The 21,027-nt window shown below is 38.6% G+C and overlaps 1 protein-coding gene across 1 annotated transcript in view; it reads left to right on the top strand.

The window, feature by feature from the left end:
- LOC103184642 (teneurin-4) overlaps nucleotides 1–20,656 on the top strand; it is a 359,161-nt gene extending 338,505 nt beyond the window's left edge. Inside the window, 4 exon segments of the mRNA XM_042334411.1 lie at nucleotides 8,985–9,281; nucleotides 10,541–12,152; nucleotides 14,889–15,031; nucleotides 19,089–20,656. Coding sequence (XP_042190345.1) covers nucleotides 8,985–9,281; nucleotides 10,541–12,152; nucleotides 14,889–15,031; nucleotides 19,089–19,847 — 2,811 coding nt within the window. The 3' untranslated portion in view covers nucleotides 19,848–20,656.
- The last annotated feature ends 371 nt before the right edge of the window (nucleotides 20,657–21,027 follow it).

The raw sequence follows: 21,027 nt of genomic DNA on the forward strand, positions 1-21,027 counted from the left end.
ATCACCAATGTTTTGATGCAAAAATAAGCAAAACCAAATATGAGGGGTGGGAGCTTGTGTGGAGTATAAATGCCAGCATAGACTAATTAGGCCAAATGGCATGGTTCCATGCCATATCACTCAATTCTATCTTCTATATTTTTTCTCTTAGTTGAATTTATGCATTAGAGTGGATTAGTAATGACCAAATGACTGGTGGTATTGAAGAACTGTGCTTGAGTGTCATCAGTGCCTTAGGACATCCTCTCGACATGAAAGGCACTATAAAAATGTGCATTTGTATTGTATGGACCCAAATGTTTGTCTTTATTAGAGTTGTAACATTTTTCAAACATAATCCTCATGTGCTGATGCAGGCTGATGCACTTTTGCATTAGTACCATTTTCCAAATATACAGGAACGTATAGTGAAAACATTCTGCTTTATTCTAACTTTGTAAAACTCAATATTTTGCTCCAAATTACATAGGAATACTGTTCTCAATCAACCACCTTGTGTGGAATTTTCCTAGTAAACTGGCCAACAATCCCCCAAATAAAAAATGGTCACTTATTCCATGGCTGTTTGTGGGGCATTCCTGTGTGCAAATTGGCACCCGTGTTCACCTACACCTAGAGCCACTACACTTCACAGTAAAATCCTATGAAGCACTTTGAGACTTCTCAGCGATATATATCAAATGCATGGATTATTATTATAATTATATCTTTCCAGCTGCTGGTCTGGTTGAGGTCAGCTTATTCAGCATAGACTGACATTCAAACATTCATCCTATTAGTCGGTGTGGCTTAGTGTCTTTATTCACTTGGCATTACGGAGCTTTCCAGTAGAGTTGATGTTCTAGACATGTCTGGTCCACAATATAGGTACTGACACTTGTGCTACAACTGTGAGTGTCTTGCAACAAGAAAACTGTAATGGATCTTAACTGAGAAATAATAATATTAATCTTTGCATTTGTTATAGCGCCTTATCGTAGTTGACATGTCTCAAAGCGCTTAATTGAATATACTGTAAATTGAATGTGCTGTGTATTTTGAATTAGTCTACTGGAAGAAGCTACCAGTTTTCCAATGACATATGTTATAAATAAGCTCTCTGAGACACTTCCCAGTGTGAAGGGTACTGTATAAATATAAGTTCTTGTTCTAAAAGTGCTTTTTTTCAAACTTGAATGAAAATCTCATTAAATGTTTAAAGTTATTGGACTAACAAGTTAGTGTTCAGGTCTAAAATGTTTACAGAAACATGAGGCAGGTTGTGACAGGTTTAAGTCCCAGGGATGCCTAGTACTGATACCAGCTGTCACAGCTGAGAATGGGTTTCATCAGTGAATAATGATGTTGTGATATGAGGTACCTTATAATGAGAAGGAGAGAGGAAGATAAAACAGATCTTTAATCCCCATTGTAATTATACTTTGTGATAGCTTATCATGAAGCAGCACTGGTGTCAGTTGGAATCACAGAGATATGAGTGACCCAGGCAATCCTGTCCTATTATAATAAGCTTTTTTTCTTTTAATTGAGAAACTTAAATGAGGGGCCAAGGCTTAAAATGCTGTTCACCACTGTGTGAACTGAATCAATAGTACAGAATGGTGATGGAAAGCTTGGATTTTAAAGGTCTGTAGGTTGTAGAAGGCAACTAAACTGTGCAAGCAATGTCCCACAAACAAAAATGAAACAAGTAAGTTGTTAAAAACACAATGTCCAGTCACTTTGTTCTGCCCCACCCAACTTTATATTAAAAATCAGATTAATAAAGTGAAATGCAATGAAGAAAAAGAGTGAAGATGAAAGCATAGTTGAAACTTGAGAGGACGCAAATGTATGGAGAATAATGTCAAACATGATTTTGATTAAAAATAAAGAGCATTGAGCGAGCCTCTGAATAGGTGAATTAGTGAAGAAGAAAGAGTGGATGAAAGATAAAACTACAAAAAAAATTAAAACATGAAGTCTTACAAACTGGAGTTGTTCCAAGCCATATTGAGACCTTTGTATGCTGCCACTTCACGCCGCAATACCTCTGTGTGTTTGCATATTTTCTACAGAGATCAACGAGTGTGCTTAAACTTGGGCCTACAGGGCAGTTTAATGGGACCGTGTTTAATGTTTGTGGTGGTCCTGCTGTTAAAGCTGCCTGACTTTAACAGTCAGTCAATGTTTTCAGTGCACTTGTACTGAAATTTCATTCATCAAATTAAGATATGAGGGCTGTTATTTATCTCTGTAACTGAGGTACCCAGATACACACAGAAAGCACAGCATCCAGTATCGTGCAAGTCTTTCTGCTGCCATGTGGGTTTATATAGGTGTATAACATGTTAAATGGGATTGAAATAAAAAAACAGAATAATATTTTAGGATGCACCAAGACATTAGAATAAGGTGACATAGGTTTAGAATTGCAAAGGGTAACTTCAGGACAGATGGTTATTAACAACTGGTCTAGGTTGTACTGGGCCTAATGGATGTATGAAAGGAAAGAGATCTTTCTAAATAAATATAATCTTTCTCCATGATTGGAGCATTCAATGATCCTTGTGACTAATCAGAAACAATTCACTTCCATTTGCTTTTATGAGACGAATATACCGAGAGGTTTCTTATTACAGTAACTTGAGAAGTAGTGGAATACCAATTATTCCCACAAATCATTAAAAATGTAAGCACCCTTTATCGTCTGTTTCTGCATTGTTTGTCTGGATTTTATGTATGCTAATTGCTCTATCAACTCCGCAGATTAATGATGTGTTCTATGGCTGCAAATTAAAGTGCATCAATATTAAATAAAGATTTCTTTAACACACAGTGCAAAATGCCCAACACAGTCAAAAATGAAAGTGAGAAGCATACATTTCCAATTTCATTACACAGCTAAGCCATTTATTATTCAGCCATTTGTCACTTACCCCCATCCAATAAAATATTAAATAGTTTTAATACAGAGCAAAGCTCATCTCATACCACAACTTGGGAGCATTTGCCTCTGCAGAATGTGTTGTCAAAGAGTCTGTGAATATTAATCAATTTATTTGATAACACTTGGTCAATGCAAAACACAACTAAAGAAGAATAGAAAATGCAGAATGTGCACAATGATATTTCTAACACTGAATTTTTCATGCATTTTTCATTTAGAGATTTATATTTAGACATTTCTGCTTGTCTGTAAATATTAATTTGCTACGTTAGGAATCCAAACCAATTCTTCAGATTTAATACCCAATTTTAACATATTGCCCTCTTCACGCATGTAAGTTTTTTTTAAATAATCGTGCTCAATTAAAGGTGGAGTAATGCGTGCATTTCTCGATTGCTCATAATAGAAAGGATAGCAGAACATTAGCGAGACTGCAGCATGGTTATGAGGATAGGTTTCAAACATAAAGGGCATTTTTCTAGTCAGGGAACGGTACAGGGAGGCCTTCTAATAGAGGCCTTTTTGATTTAGAAACATTTGGAAAAAATAAATCATCAGTAATTATTCAACATTAGTTGATGACCCATAGACCCAAGCCCACAAAAGCTGGAAGATTTATTTCATACAGAGGGCTATTACAACATAGAATACTTTGCCATCGGTGGCTTTAGAAACTAGTACCACAAGAACATTAAAAATGGAATTATAAGTAGATAATAGATAGTTATTTAAAAATAAAGAATATAAAAGTATATGGGCAAAGAGTAGGAATCACAATGCAGAAGCAGAAAGAGTAAAGGATGCTTACATTTTTAATGATTTATGGGAATAAGTGCTATTCCACGACTTCACACCTTCAGTGAAACTAGCACAGAATAGGTTCCCTTGACCAAATGACCTCCCTTGTGCTGTAATTTCTATGATTCAATGTCTGAAACCTATTTTGGCTGATATTGACCAAACTTGACAGGTTAATGTATCTTGACAAGCCTTGTCTTCTAGATTTTGAAAACATCTTCTTGTTGTTGAGAACTATCAAGGTATTGGACTGTTGTGATTGACAGGGAAATGCTAGAGACGTTAGACATCACTCTAAACCCTGTGCTTTGCCCAATGTCTCAATATTTTCCAAACATTTAATGAGATTTTCACAAAGTTAGATTTTAAAACTTTCATACCACGTAGGGACTTGAAGAAATGACTATTGATGATTTCAGTCCCACCAAACCAGGCTGGAATCAAACCGAGATCCCAAAGTTTAACGTTAGAATCATTCCCAATGCAACATCCAGCCCATGATAAAGACCTTTCAAGGAAACATTTTATGAGCTTCTGTCCGATTTCTCTTTTTAAATCTGATTAAATTTTTGTGTTTTAGCACTGATCCTGTGTTACACACAACATGTGCAAAAGCAAGGGTAGTGTCATTCCACACTACATGACAAGAGTTCCTCTGGGTTATTTGAATATGGCTTTGCTTTCAGTAGCATAATGACTCATACTGGGAAATGCATTGTGCTTACCCAGCGTTGAATCAAGTGGCAGTGTCCATTATAACAACAACAACTTGCATTTGGGTCTTTAGGTGTCAGATTCAAAATGAAATTAGTGCTTAATAATAATAATAATCCTTGCATTTGATATAGCGCTTTTCATGTCAGGAGGACGTCCCAAAGCGCTTCACAGAACATACTGTAAAGTGAATTGACTGTATATTTGTGGGCGAACGCGGCAGCCAATTGCGCACAGCAATGTCCCACAAACAGTCGTAGATTGAAAATGATTAATTTATTATTGTTTTTGGTTTTGGAGGTATTATTATTAGGCGTGTGGAGTAAGGAAACTTGCCCAAGGTTTCGCCCTGCCTGGAATTGAACTCAGGTCTCTCACTTGCAAAGCGAGTGCTCTAACCACTGAGCTACAGGACTTCAGACTTACACTGTACTTTGAACTTTGGTTTGATGTAGAAACTGCATTGAGTTACCTCTAACTGTGTCATGCAAAATGAGCATCAGTGGTAAGAGGACTTGCACTGCTTGTGTTTGGTTTCAGCCAGTGAATACTGCAATGTTGTTTTCCCATCCTTCACAATACATTATTTTACATGTTAGATGTGCAGAACAAAGATTTCTTTTAAATCATTCATCTTTATCAACTAACGTTACATATCTTATTTGAGGAAAGGTAGATATTAAATATATACTTTGTTTTTTAGCCCAATTCCTTTACAAAGAGCAGCATGAACACCACCAAAACTAAAACATCTGCCCTGTACCTTGTGCCGGTCGGCCTTTGTGAACATAGATGGAGAATGAAGCAATGGTAAATTATAAATGAGATGGTGTCACACTTAGCTAACCATTAGCAGAAGTCTAGCTGGCAATTGTGGCATATGGGTTCTCGTTTTTTTTTGCAGCAACTGTCAGAAAACATTTTTTATTAGAAAAAATAAATTGTTCTTGCCAAAAGTTAGATAATGGGTGGAGACAGTGTTGTGCTCAGACCAACTGGGAACTGGGAACAGTTGCTAAAATGTCTCGGATACTCACAGTCAAATTCACTCTCCGATCATACTGCGTCAGAGCTATCGCTGTGAAGTCTTTATAGAAGGCAGCAACTCAAAATGAATTCAGAAATGTTTCTGGGGTTCCCTGACACCACAAGGAATCCTGTGCATGGAGGCACATCTTACTTACAATTTGGGCTGCCCAGTAAAGTTTCTGACAGTTTAGAAATTTACAGCACAGATGAAGGCCATTCAGCCCACTGTATGCCCTCAAGAGCAACAACCTTTTATTTTCCTACCCTTTCCCCATACCCCTGTAGTTTATTCCTTTTTAGATAATTATCTAGTTCCCAATTGAAAGCTTATATGGATTCTGCTTCAACTACCACTTCCAGCAGCGCATTCCATATCCTCACTACTCTGTTCATGAAAAATTTGCTCAATTGTTAACTATCTTAAATTGATGCCCTCTAATTATTGCCTCACCGACCAGTTTGGGTCAGTTCCATCTTGATAGATAACACTTCAACTCAAGAGCAATGGTCTACACATAATGTGGAAGAGCGTATCTTTTCATCGTTAATTAAACGTAAACAAGTAACCATAAAGAAATCTGGTCCGCAGTTAACAAAATAGTACCATAGCTGTAATGTTTCCATGCCTTTCGAGGCTGCAATACTGTTTTGCAGGAGTATAGTTAACGCTCCTTAGGAACATATTGGTTCATTTTAGATAAGGATCTGCTTGGTCGGTACTTGTACTCAGTAAAAATAGTGTAGCAGGCACAAAGATCTCAGGGCAGAAAGGCTTGAGGGCGTGCTTTTTTAAGGAGGTGCCAACATCCCTTTCTCTCTCTTGGTGCTGGGGCTGGTCTGAGAAAGGTGGATACCCTGGTCAGCATGAGGCCCAGGCCGCATGGCTAGTCCAGGTTAGTTAATGGGTAGAGCAGGGGGATATTGCGAGACCGCAGGTCTGTAAGAGAGGTTGCAGCACTGTCCATGAGTCCAGGTGCCTACATTCCTCCATAGTTGTTGTATTGCGGTTCTGGTTTCCCATGCCTTAGGATAAACCTGTGTTGTAGTGAGAGTCTCCGTGCGCATCTATTGATAGTTCCTTTGCTTTGCCTACTCATTATGCCTCTTGCGTTAAGTTGATTATTGACGACATATATGTGACTGATTGTACAGCCCACTAATATCAGTTTCAAAGAATCATAGAATTCTACAGCACAGAAGGAGGCCATTCAGCCCATCATGTCTGTGCCAGCTCTTTGAAAAGAGCTATCCAATTCAATTCCACTCCCCCGCTCTCTCCCCATAGTCCTGCAAACTTGTTCTCCCCAAATAATTATCTACTTCTCTCATAAAAACTGTTATCGAATCGGCTTCCATCATCTTTTCAGGCATTGCATTCCAGATCTGAACAACTGATGGGGTGAAAAATTTCTCTTCACCTTCCCTCTGTTTCTTTTAACAACTATCTTGAATCGGTGCCCTTGGGTTACCGACCCACTCGCCAGTGGAAATAGTTTCCCTATCGAATCCCCTCATAATTTTGAAAACTTCTAGCAATGAGATTGTATTTCTTTTCCCCAACAATTTTCTCTTTCCCTCTCCTCTCTTAAGAGTGCATTGATACATACTGGAATGTGGTTCTACGGGCACCAAGCAGCTTCCAGTACTTTGGCTAAGTGGCCATTCTTTATGTGTGAGCCCACTGAGTTACGGCAGACGATTTGACTGGGGACTTCACAGCCGAGACCATTCTTGTGAATGTCAATATTTCAAACATCCATACACATGCACTTGCCAGCAAGAGTAACTGGAGAGACATCAAGATTGGGAGCCCTGGTTGATTGTTTCTCCTACTGCATCTATCCTAGCCCAGGGCGCTGAAGCCAATTGAAGTGTTTCTCCTGCTAGACTGGCTGAGATGACCTAATGCAGCACAAACTAAAGATTGTTTTCAGTGAAACCCAGTGTGAAAGCTTATTTGTTATTATACATTAGTTTTAGGAGCTGGGGAGTCAGGAAGAATAAATTATAAGATGGTTATTATTATTTCACTCATAATCCCAAATGTTCCTGTGGTAGTAATGAGGTGACGTATGGGAGGGAAAAAAATCAGATTTAAACGAGTAGGATGAACTGTATACAGAACTGGCATCTATGAATTTCAGTTAACCATGTAGTGCTATCGATAACTGAAGGGAGGATTGATAGAGAGAATGCAAATCCATACGTGACAGGCATTTTGCTCAATGTAAACATGATTTAAAAACAATGGACACATTCACCAGTGCCAGAAATAACTTTTAAAGCAATGCAATGATGTATTCCAAAGGTACCCACTGAGACTGTGTGTGTTGATTCAGTGATTTGAGAAAAATAATGGAATTCAGCCTGCCATAAATAAACCACCAGCAGTCAAATTCAAGAACTACTTTTGGCCTCTATGAAACTTTTCTTGTATGGTTATGGAGATTTAAATATGTTTAATTATAAAGTTTCATAATCTTAAAAAAGTAGAGAAAATTATACTTTCTGCCACCTTCAATACCATCAACCATTCTCTCTTTCCTGCTCCACCTTCACCGTCTGTCCTTCTTATTCATACTTTCAACATATCCAGACTCAATTATTCCAACGCCTTTCTCACTGAAACCCAGTTCTTCCCTATACAAGATATAAAGCAGTCAGAACTCTGCAGCTCATTACATTTGTGTGGAGCCTTTCACATCGAGAGGATGTTCAGCCCCTTAAGATGTCCTCCCAACATGAAAGGCACTACCCAAATGTAATTTGTTGTTGTTGTGCTCTGCTCCACTGGGTTCCTTAAGCGTATCACTAGCTGATATTGCACAAATTTATTTTACCAGGAATATGAACTCATTATATGCTAATACTAAGAATTATGAATATCTAAAGTTCTGAGATATAATACTAAAGGACATAACTAAAATGTGCTATTTTATAGTTGTTCCTATCAAGCAGCATTTTATATTGATCCCAGTGAGCTATTGTAATGTGGCCTATAAATAAGAAACAATGGAATCCCAACCACAAGTAACCTGGTTTGCATTTTATAAGGGATAATAAAACCTGCTCCATTCAGGTGTAATGCTGGATTTAATGCAAGCATTGTTTATACTGTAGCTTTCAGATCTGTTTAAAAGATGCAACGTATCACAATGGGGCAATGTGTTGCAGCTCCCTGAAATGTTGAGGTGTGCTTTTGAGACTATTGAGGTTCCTAAACAGCATCTCCTTAGCATTGTGGCAGTGGAGGATTTTTTCCCATTGACTGACCTTGCCTTAACCCTGTGAGGTTGATCATCTCATCTCCACTGTGACTGGGTTAGTGGACCATAGAGATATAAAGAGAGGGAAGAAACAATGAAAAAGGAATACATTTTTAGGAAATGTTATGAGCCAGTGATAAGCCATTTTCAAGGTAAATTTTAATTCTGATAACTTTGTAACCACACAAGAGCATTTCACAACTATCTGCAGATGTTTTGTTTCAGGTATTTTCCATTTAATTTTCCAGGTCCACAGCCGAAACCTGCTCTCCCTGGATTTTGATCGGGTGACCAGGACAGAAAAGATATATGATGATCATCGGAAGTTCACCCTCCGAATCCTGTATGACCAAGCTGGGCGCCCTACCCTGTGGTCACCAAGCAGTAGACTGAATGGAGTGAATGTAACATATTCTTCAGCCGGTCATGTGGCAGGTATCCAGAGAGGTACAATGTCGGAAAGAATCGATTATGACTCAGCTGGCAGGATTGTGTCCAGAACCTTTGCTGATGGAAAATCTTGGAGCTACACGTACCTAGAAAAGGTACAGCAACAATATCATGATCTGTCCAGTATCTAAGGTCAATGTTTTTCTGTACATTTTCTTACAAGTTGCAGTTTCAAGAAGACATTTCATGGCATCACTTTAAAACTTGATTTCTGAAATATTGCAGCAGAATCAATGGCCTCCAAAAGTGGTTTATGACCCAACCGTTTTCACACAAAGATGAGGGAGTTGTCAACTGGGGAATTATCAGGAGTATAAATTCCGACAATGTGATCATTAAAGTGCAAGAAAAAACATCAGGAAAGAGGGAATAACATTACCTTTGGCAATATCATTAATATTTTCCGCGGTAAAGCCTTAAAACATGAAGCTGAACAAACACACAAATATTTTGTTTTGCTGATACCATTTTCAAAAATGGATTTTGTGACCTGAAAATCGAGGCTGACTGAATTGACACCAGTGATTTTTTTTGATCAGCTGGTTATCTGGCATGTGCATTTTAAGCGTATCCAACCAAACTGAGAATTCCATGTATCCCACCTACATATGGAAATCCCAGATATAGATTGTTGGAATGGAATGCACACTCTCTCCCTGGTGAGACGCATCCTGCTTACCCAATTCCAGACAGTATTAGGTGCAGGCTGGCAAGAAGCAAAGCTTGGGGACCCGGAGCATGTGTTGAGGTACTACTGGAGTCTAACCAGCTAAGACCGTAGAGCTTGCCATTGATAGCACTGTTAAGCAAGCTATCCCGCTGCTTGTCCAGCTCAGACCACCCTAACCGGTTAGGACTGTGGTTTGCAGGGATAACAGGAGCTGAGTGGGAGGAATCCCTGCCCCCAGTGACACCAGTGATATTATCACAGAGAACATTGCACTTTCCACCCACGACTCTACTTTTCAATGCGTTTCCATGTGTTGTTAAGAAAATGTATTTTATGACACAGTGACCACCTTTCAGTGAGTATCAAAAACTAAACAATTTAGTTGCAAGAATAAAATAACTGCATATAGTACTTGGAATAATACCTCTGGTCAGGTTGTCATGTGGTCAGTTAATACCTAATAGTATAAACACTGAGTAAAAAGATAAAATGAATTTGGAGGTGAATTCTGCAAACATCTGTTCGACAGCAGGTTTAAGTATCAAATGATTGAGTCCATTGTCCATTATAATCATGAACTGACTATCTGCAAAGATGGGGATGAAATAGTTGATGGAATTCACTCAAATCTTTGGTTGTGAAAAAAAAGTCAAAAAGGATAACTCTTCCTTCTGTTTCCCCCAGTCTATGGTGCTACTCCTACACAGTCAACGACAGTACATCTTTGAGTTTGATAAAAACGATCGTCTGTCTTCTGTTACGATGCCCAACGTGGCCCGACAAAATCTGGAAACCATCCGTTCTATAGGGTATTACAGGAATATCTACAGGCCACCTGAGGCCAATGCTTCTGTTGTTCAGGACTTTGCAGAGGATGGACGGCTGCTGCAGACATCCTACCTGGGAACCGGTCGACGCATGCTTTACAAGTACGGCAAGCTGTCCAAACTCTCTGAAATCCTTTATGACACCACGAGAATTAGTTACTCCTACGGTGAAGTGGCTGGCATGCTTAAGACTGTGAACTTGCAGAACGAAGGCTATACCTGCACTATACGTTTCAGGCAAATTGGCCCTCTCATTGACAGGCAAATCTTCCGGTTCAGTGAAGAAGGAATGGTGAATGCCCGCTTTGATTATAATTACGACAACAGTTTTCGGGTTACAAGCATGCAGGCTGTGATCAATGAGACACCGTTACCGATTGACCTTTACCGATACGACGATGTCTCTGGAAAAATTGAACAATTTGGAAAATTTGGTGTTATTTACTACGATATTAATCAAATCATCACCACTGCAGTCATGACTCACACAAAACATTTTGATGCTTATGGACGGGTGAAAGAAGTGCAGTATGAAATCTTCAGGTCACTCATGTATTGGATGACAGTCCAGTATGACAACATGGGACGTGTGGTGAAACGGGAGCTGAAGGTTGGCCCCTATGCCAACACATCTAGGTACGCATATGAATATGATGCAGATGGACAGTTGCAGACGGTGTCTCTGAATGATAAACCTTTGTGGCGATACAGCTATGATTTAAATGGAAACCTCCATTTGTTGAGTCCCGGTAACAGTGCTCGTCTGACTCCGCTGAGATATGACTTAAGAGATCGAATCACTCGTTTGGGAGAGATACTGTACAAAGTCGACGAGGATGGTTTCCTACATCAGAGAGGCAATGACGTCTTCGAGTACAATTCAGCGGGGCTTCTCAGTAAGGCATACAGTAAATCCAGTGGTTGGAGCGTGCAGTACCGATATGATGGTGTTGGAAGAAGGGTTTCCAGTCGAACCAGCTACGGGATGTACTTGCAGTTCTTCTATGCAGATCTGAGTAACCCCACCAGAGTCACTCATATGTACAACCATACCAGTTCTGAGATAACATCTCTGTACTATGACCTTCAAGGTCACCTTTTTGCTATGGAGATTAGCAGTGGTGATGAGTACTACGTTGCCTGTGACAATACGGGAACCCCATTGATTGTCTTCAGTGGTACTGGGCTGATGATCAAGCAAATAACATACACTGCTTATGGAGAGATCTATATGGATACAAATCCAGCCTTTCAACTTATTATAGGCTACCATGGTGGCTTGTATGATCCCCTCACCAAACTAGTTCACTTTGGACGTCGAGATTATGAAGTCCTGTCTGGACGGTGGACAGCACCAGACCACAAGATCTGGAATCGTCTGAGCACCAGTCTCATACCTATTAATTTGTATATGTTTAAAAATAACAATCCAGTCAGCAACATGCAGGATATCAAATGTTACATGACAGGTATGGGCGATTGGATTTTTGCTTCTGTGTGATGTACATTAATATTTCAATGATTATGTGTTCTGCAGCATGTAGCTAGCTGTCACATTGATAACCCTTAAAAAGTTGATGGATGTACCAGACATTTCCATTACCTCTGTACATTGAAGCAAGTCTACTCAGTGCCCTCTAATGAATTCAGTGTGCAGAAAGCTGACAAGTTTCTCAGGGCAAAAGCTGGCATGAATGCATTTTCAGACTGAAAATAATTTGTTCTAGTCTTATTTTTCATTTATAAGATTTTCCAAAGTGTGGAGGTATTAATAGGAGAAACATGTCCTTTTGTTACTGGCATCTGTCACCTATCTGCACTCTTAATTTTTTATGCACTTCACTAAAAGACTAAGTTAAATCCAAACTTTGCTTGGTTAGAACAGGCTTTGGCAGAAGGAAAACAAACAAGAACATATTTTAAAATATTAATATAGTTATATATGGTATAGTATATGGTTATTTGTGGAGTCCTGTAGCTCAGTGGTTAGAGCACTCGCCTTGCAAGCGAGTCACCTGGATTCAATTCCAGGCAGGGCGAAACCTTGGGCAAGTTTCCTTACTCCACACGCCTAATAATAATCCCTCCAAAACAAAACAAAAAAAATATTAAATTGGTCATTTTCAATCCATGACTGTTTGTGGGACACTGCTGTTCAAAATTGGCTGCCGCGTTTCGCCCACAAATATACAGTCAATTCACTTTACAGTCTATTCTGTGAAGCGCTTTGAGACGTCGAGAAGATGTGAAAAGCGCCATATCGAATGCAAGGATTATTATTCTTTATATTATTATTAATAAACAAATACTAGTTAGTACAAGCAACAACATGCAGGTCGTGAATTGTTTTATATTGAAAGCATTCCATTCAATTGAAACATACATAATTAAAAGACAAACTTTTGTTCGATTCACTGTACGATTTTTACGAGAATGTCAAATTATTGTCTCAGGCCTCACATTTATTGATCATCCTTCACTTAAAGTGGCATTGCCATTACTTCCATATGGCAGATAACTTGATAGGACTGACATAGCCCGGGCAATGTGAAATGGTAACATTACATGGAGATTGTTCCCACAGAGGACTTGTTTTTGGTCTGCATTGCCTCAAGAGCAAATGAAAGTTAATGTAAAAATATATTGGATTTCATTTGCATTCAAAATGTGATCTGCCATGAACAAGTGGAGCTGTGTAATGTTTGCAAAACCAGTCATAGTGCATCTGAATTGCATTTTCAGAGAAAACAATAAAGTTTCAAGGTTGTGTAAGCTTTTACATAGGAGTAGAACTTAGCAGCAGAGGTTTAACCCAGCTGCAAGAGTTGTTGGCCTGTTAACTAACTTCACTAAAATAATTTAAATGACAATTTACTGAACATTTTGAGGTCCTCTGATCTTTGATGAGTATAGTCTGTATTCAGGAGGATGGCAGTTTCTATGGTCATTAGTTTTAAAACCTCATCATTTTAATTTTTAACATTGAATTTAAGTACGTTTATTCTCCATTCCTAGTCAGTGATTGGAAGTTGGAATGCTGCAAAGATTAATCTTAAATTCAAATATGATAACAGACTGATAGTAACAAGGTGCTTTAGATATATAAAATAACAACTATTATTATGTAGCAAGCAAAAATCAAATAATTGTAGAATGCTCCAAAACAGTAGCAGGTCATTTCCCCACATAATCTAATCGAATCCCATTCTGCATGCTTCTCATAACTTTCAATATAAAATTCTAAATAAAGTATCGTCAAAGTACTGGATAGGTATCAACCTGGCCTATTTGTTAGCACTCTCACCTCCAAGTCAGTCAATTGTGGGTTCAAATCCCATATCAGAACTTTGAACTCACAGGTTGCCACTCCAATAGTGTTAGGGGAGCCCCAGATTGTTAAAGGTGCCATTCTTTGGATGAGACATTAAACCAAGGTCGTGCCTGTCTGTTCAGGAAAGCTCCTATGACAGTATTCAAAAAAGGAAGGACATTTTTGATGGTGTTCTGGCCAACAATCCCTCAGATAAGATCAGTCATTCACTTCATAGTTGTTTGTGGAATATTGTTGTGTGCAAATAGGCTGCTGTGTTTGCCTATAAATTACACATTCACTCCATTTTACAGAAAGTACTGTGAGGTGTTTTGAGATGCAAGTATTATTATAATCTACACAGACAAAGCAAGAAATAATGTTTTAAAATTAAGTCTGCTGCAGGAAAACACACTTTATAAGTAAATAAGTAAATTGCTGTGGGAAGGTTATGGCTAGGGATTGGGATGGATGGAAACTTATGTCAAGTAAAAACTCTGGCCAGGACTAAGTAGGTCAAATGGCCTATCTGAGTGCTGTAGATTCTAGGTTCATTCAACTGGTTATTCTCTGCTATGCTTCTTGGCACTTTGTGTGATCTCATTCTAAATGCGAGTCAAATGATTTGCCACATGAAATGAAGGGACCAGGTTGCCCTCACTAGTTTCTTTTCAGGTGGTTTTATTACAATTTAAATATTGTGTTACATTTTAAACTTCAAAAAAGTTATTCACAATTAAGCACTCCAAGACTCTACCAAGCGTGAAAGGCGTTATATAAAGCAAGTTGTTATTAGTGGTCTAGATTTTTGTGACATGCACAATAATGGAAATCGATTGCATGTATCTACTACAGAAGGAAATCTTAATGTGATTTACCTTTCTGAATGTAACAGATGTGAACAGTTGGCTGCTGACATTTGGATTCCAGCTTCACAACGTTATCCCAGGATATCCCAAACCAGAAATTATTTCAATGGAACCTTCCTATGAGCTGGAGAACACTCAGATGAAAACACAACAGTGGGACAGCACTAAGGTAAGCACTGTTTTAGCCTATTCCAAAATATTCTCCTGTAGAAAACTATGGGAGTAAGAGAGGTAAGGAGACTTTGTCATTCAAATAGATTCCTAGTTGTCCAGGTCTCAATCTGGTCAGGATTCTGATACATCCCATCCCACGTACAGTTGAGGATGTCTCATCCAATGTAGCTGGAAATGAAATGCACATACTGGATTGTGCTGATGTTTTACATTGTAGTCTACGAGAGATGGACAAGGTCATTGCCCTCATTAAGTTTTTTCTCAAGTGGGTTCAACCAGTGTCTAATTTGCAGTATTTCTTAATAGGATTCCTTAATAAAGAATTAAAATTAATATTGACCTAGGAGAACTCTGTTCCGGAAGTAAGTTGTGTCGGAGCAAAGTTCTTGTAAGTCGATGTGAAGTGCTTATGAGTACCAAAGGAACCCCCAATAAAGGAATCCTTTGACTGGGTCTTTGTCAATCACACTGGGATCAGAATTGCAAGGTGTAATGAGTGATAAAAATCACATACTGTCTTTCACACATTACTGCACATCTGAATATGGCTGCCAGGGTGCCCAAGTACTGGCCTGAAAGGTATACATACCAGTACAAAGCACTTAGAAGATAATATTCTTTGCACTTAGAACATATTTTAATGAATGTATGAATATGTCTGTTTCTCCCAGAAGTGAGGGACAATTTCATAATTTATTCAATTGTGGATTTCTTTCCTACACACATTCATACATTCTTCAGAACTCACTCAACCTATACCCCTCTGTTAGCTGAAGCTTGCCTCCATTTGCAGGGCTTAGCAGAAATTTAGATGGCACCAAAATAGCTTCAAGGTGAAACACAATCATCAATCTAGAAATTTAAACGCCAGCACTGGTAAAATAAGCAGTCCTTGGGACTGCCCCCTTGTCAATTTTAACTTTTAATTCCTGATATTCAGAAAACATATTTGTTGTGTTGAATGCAACCTCCATGTCTCAAACGAGTCCTGTAGCTCTGATGGCATTGAATGTGGCCAGCGGAGACTGATGACCATTTTTGCTCGCCAACCTTTTTTTGAGGCTTTCACAATTTGGGTTCTGCAATTCACCAGCTACAAATTTTTCAAAAGGGAAATTACAATTAATGCAACAAATACTGCAGTTTGGATTCTACTATGTTACCATGACCACCCAGTTCTGTGGAGAAACAATTCTGGCAATTCACTCACAGAATGAAACAGGCGTGCCAATATTGGCTCCTGGCAGCTAATTGCTCAACTCAAACTCTTGATATTGGCTGTTGCTGCCACTAAGTGAACTGTCCAGTTAATTACAAGCTAATCATTGATATTAGGTAATGTAACGTGGAGGTCACTTAAGCACAGTAAACTTGATACAGCATCATGATATTGCAGGCTTTTTCAGAAAGCTCTCCAATGACATTTAAAATCAAATATTCATCATTTCAGCAAATTAACTGCAAGTGAGAAGCCAGTAGTAGATTATTTACCTAACAGAAAACCAATTGCTGTATTAGGTGGCCCAGCTCTTGCATCTTTTTCAGCTTTCAATACAATGCAAAAGAGTCTGGAAAGGTCAGTTGCATGGACAAACCTATTGAGCATATTTTACATCAACTATAAAAGAGTCCACAAAGACACCACCAATTTGCTTCAATGGAATATTCAATCTTATTTTTTCACATGTTTAGAATATAGAAACAGAAAAATAGTCTGGGAGAGAAGTCTCCTTCAGTCAATTGCATAGTTCTTCGCTACTTGTGGTACCTTGAGAAGCCATGGCAGCACAATTACATACCCACTAGTTACTGGTATAAAGAGCAGTAGTCATACATCCTAGACACTGGGTCAGCCATTTGAATTAGTTACCTTTCGTTGACCATCAAGTCTCACTCGAAAGGGAGGGAGGAAGGTCATGACTTATTTGTGAAATTACTGGATTGTTTCCAACTTTTTTCCTCTAATATGAGCTCAAGTTATGAAGACACTGCATTATTCACACTGTACAATATAAACTGGGAAAACAAGGTACAAAGTATGAGTGTTTGAGGCCATGATGCAACTGAAGAATAATTACAATAAATAAATCCAATACAAATAACACAAAGAATACTGTATTTTACAAGCAATACGGAGGATCATAGCTGTACAAAAATGGTCGAAACTAGAGGATTTTAACATGATTCACATTATAAACCGCCAAATATATCAATAACCTTTCAAGTTGTTGACATGTGCCCATATTATAGTAATCTTGGGAACACTGGAATATGAACTTTTCCTGTCTATTATTCCATTTGGTCATTCTCCCTCCTGACATGCAGGCATTATACCAAATAAGAATTATTATTATTCGTAGAAAACAAAAGTGCAATAGCAAATCAACTTCTCTCCTCTTGTCTTGTATATATTTTTGCTTGTGAATAACTATGGGTTAAATACGTACACAAATACATACAGGCCTTTTCAACTGAATCTGTTGTTAGTTTGTAAATGTGTGCCATTGCTTTCACTGGATATATATGAATTATTGGAGCTTCTTTGTGAATGTGCTGCAGGGATCTGTTGTAGATGTTCTTGCTAACAAGCCATTAACTTCCGACATCATTGCTCTAGGACTTTGGTTTTACAGAGAACAATGGGGTAAACAATGTTGCATGTGATTTGATAGCTATCTCTGGTGATAATTATCATCACATTTCTCCATTCCAATATTGGCTTTTTTCCAGCCATCTGCTCTTACCTTTGTATTCAATAAACATTGTAAAATGTCCCCTCCTATTTCTAACCTCATTTTTTTTGAACCTCTGGGTTTTCATCCATCTCTGCCTTACTGGTAGTGCTCTCACCTCTGGGTTGCATGGTCAAGCCCACATTGGGACTCATATAAGATGGCACTCCAATGCAGTGCTATATTGTCAGAGGTACCATCCTTTGGATGAGATGTTATTGGCTGCCATGTTTCACCTACAAAATATACAATCAATTCACATACAGTTTATTTGATGAAGCGCTTTGAGATGTCTCGAAGATGTGATAAGGCGCTATATGAAATGCAAGGGTGGCTACTAAGATATCATGGCACTTTTCAAAAAGAGAGGGGAGTTTCTCCTGGTGTTCTGGCCAATAATCCCCCCAAATAAAATTGACCATTCATTTCATGGCTGTTTGTGGGACTACTGTATTGTTACTAACTTATTTTTATGTCTGGATCATGACAGGAATTATTTTACTGTTTCTGTTTAAAATTAAAGTAATCAATCTCATCAATCTCCCGTGGCTCAGTGGTTAGAGCACTCGCTTTGCAAGCGAGAGACCTGAGTTCAATTCCAGGCAGGGCAAAACCTTGGCCAATTTCCTTACTCCACACGCCTAATAATAATCCCTCCAAAACCAAAAACAATAATAAATTGGTCATTTTCAATCTACGACTGATTGTGGGACATTGCTGTGCGCAATTGGCTGCCGCGTTCGCCCACAAATATACAGTCAATTCACTTTACAGTGTGTTCTGTGAAGCGCTTTGGGACATCCTCCCGACGTGAAAAGTGCTATATCAAATGCAAGGATTATTATTATTATAAATAGAATTTCTAAAACATTTTCTCAAAATCGTCATCTTATCGCACTCCCTTCACATATGGGTAGTAAAGTCTTCTGCAAGCAGTGTGACTGTAGACCATAGTCTGGAGAGCTATATAATCAAACTGTAATTCCAATACCTTACAAAGTCTCCAACCAATCCAAGAACAAAACCAGAACTGTTTAATAATGTTGCGTTGTTATAGAAACAGTCAGCTGCTGGCAGATTAGTGTACAAAGCCGTATTTAAACTATTTAACAATAAAATCTGTGATTTAAATTTGATGCACTGAAATGATTCCAAGACTGAATATTTTGAGAGCTTATGATGACTGATAGCTGCTTCGGTACATTAGCTGTTCACTCCAGTGATAAAGCTACTGGCTACAGATATCACACTTGACCCAATACTTAGAAGAGCCTCACAAAAGGATGACTGTTTATTAATTTTGTTCTCTCTTTCTATTAGTCTATTTTAGGTGTCCAGTGTGTGGTACAGAAACAACTCAAAGCCTTTGTTACACTGGAGCATTTTGGTCGGATCTATGGAGGGAGTGGGGCTGGGTGCCAGCCAAAAGCACTCCAGAAAAAATTTGCCACAGGTGGTTCAATCCTTGGTAAAGGGGTTAAGTTTGCTGTGAAAGGAGGCAGAGTGAGCACAGACATCATTAGTGTTGCCAATGAGGATGGAAGAAGGGTCGCTGCAGTGTTAAATAATGCATTCTATCTGGAAAACCTGCACTTCACTATAGATGGTGTGGACACACATTATTTTATTAAACTGGGACCTGCAGAAGGGGATCTCGCTATTCTGGGCCTCAGTGGTGGCAGGCGAACCCTGGAGAATGGAGTCAATGTTACTGTATCCCAAATTAATGCAGTTCTGAATGGAAGGACTAGAAGATACACTGATATTGAACTTCAATTTGGTTCTTTGTGTTTAAATACACGGTATGGCACAACCATGGATGAAGAGAAAGCTCGAGTCTTGGAGCTGGCCAGGCAGCGTGCTGTAACACAGGCCTGGGCCAGAGAGGATCAAAGATTGCGGGATGGAGAAGAAGGCGTCCGTTCATGGACAGAGGGAGAGAAGCAGCAACTGCTCAGCACTGGCAGGGTGCAAGGCTACGACGGCTATTTTGTAACAACTGTTGAGCAATACCCTGAATTGTCAGACAGTGTAAATAATATCCATTTCATGAGACAGAGTGAAATGGGCAAGAGGTAACAGTAAAGGACCACGTGCCAACCACTTTGCCAAAGACAGCTGCTTATGTGGCCACTTTTCAGACTGTGTTGTACAATTTTATTTTTAAACCGTTGCACTGTAATTCATGCAATGTGCTGTTTTTTTTCTTGTTTTGTTTTCCTTTGTCTTCACACATTTTGCATTGGGCAGAAGATATTTTGTTGCAATGTGACCACAATGAATTTTTCCTACTTTCTCCCTATGTAAGAACTGCGACGTGTTGGTTTGCAGCCAGTCTCAAGGTCAGAACCAAGCATTTAAAACAGGTCTTGGAGAAATGTTAAAGAACACGTTCTACCAGTGACTACTTTAAAAAATACAAAGGATTATCACAAGCCTTTTCTGTTAATTCTTTGGGACTTCTTCTAAGAAGAATTTAACGCAGCATAAATAAGAACTATTTATAGTGCAGCTGCAATTTGTTTCAGCATGGATGAAGTGACAAGTTCTAAGGTTCTGATTTTAATTTGAGACAGCCCTTATGTTTCTAATACTGTATTCTGATTGTGTAAATAAGAAAGGCTGTAAATATATGCAAATGTAGATACCTTCTAGAACTACAGCAGTGATCCTGTGTAGTCTTCAGTGGAAATAAAGTTATTTTCTGTTTGAAATTTTTTTAACTTGATTTTAATGATGGGTCGTACTGTAGGTAAGTGAAAAACAACTTTCCGTTCAGGAGTTTTGTAATGTATGTAAGTCTGCTTTTATTACTTCTGCTTCTCTTTCAATAGTTGTGTTCAATTTTATTTAACTTTTTTTTTAAAGTTCAACTTTTTTATTAAACGATAAAAAAAATTATTTTGCTTAATCGTTTATTCATTTAGTTCAGCTCATTGTTTGTTTGCTTAAATCACGACATAATTGAGTAGCACAACTGGTGGGGAGGGATGAAAGCCCATCTCTCACCCCTATCATCACAGATGTAAATGCAGCACAAGAACCAAGAGCTGTACCTAAGAGAAGCTGTTAAAATGCCTACTTGCCACTAGTTGTTTAGCTGCTGACTTGGGTTGTTTTCATCCTTCACTGGGTTTCACTAAGTGTTTGATGTTCTGTTAACTGGTCTAACATGCGCAATGTTGGTGTATGTGTATATATACATTATATATACACATCACAATATTAATATCTCATGATATTGTTAATGTGCCCCCCT

The sequence above is a fragment of the Callorhinchus milii genome, unplaced genomic scaffold, assembly GCF_018977255.1.
Source record: "Callorhinchus milii isolate IMCB2004 unplaced genomic scaffold, IMCB_Cmil_1.0 Scaffold4, whole genome shotgun sequence".
Classification (NCBI taxonomy): Eukaryota; Metazoa; Chordata; class Chondrichthyes; order Chimaeriformes; family Callorhinchidae; genus Callorhinchus; species Callorhinchus milii.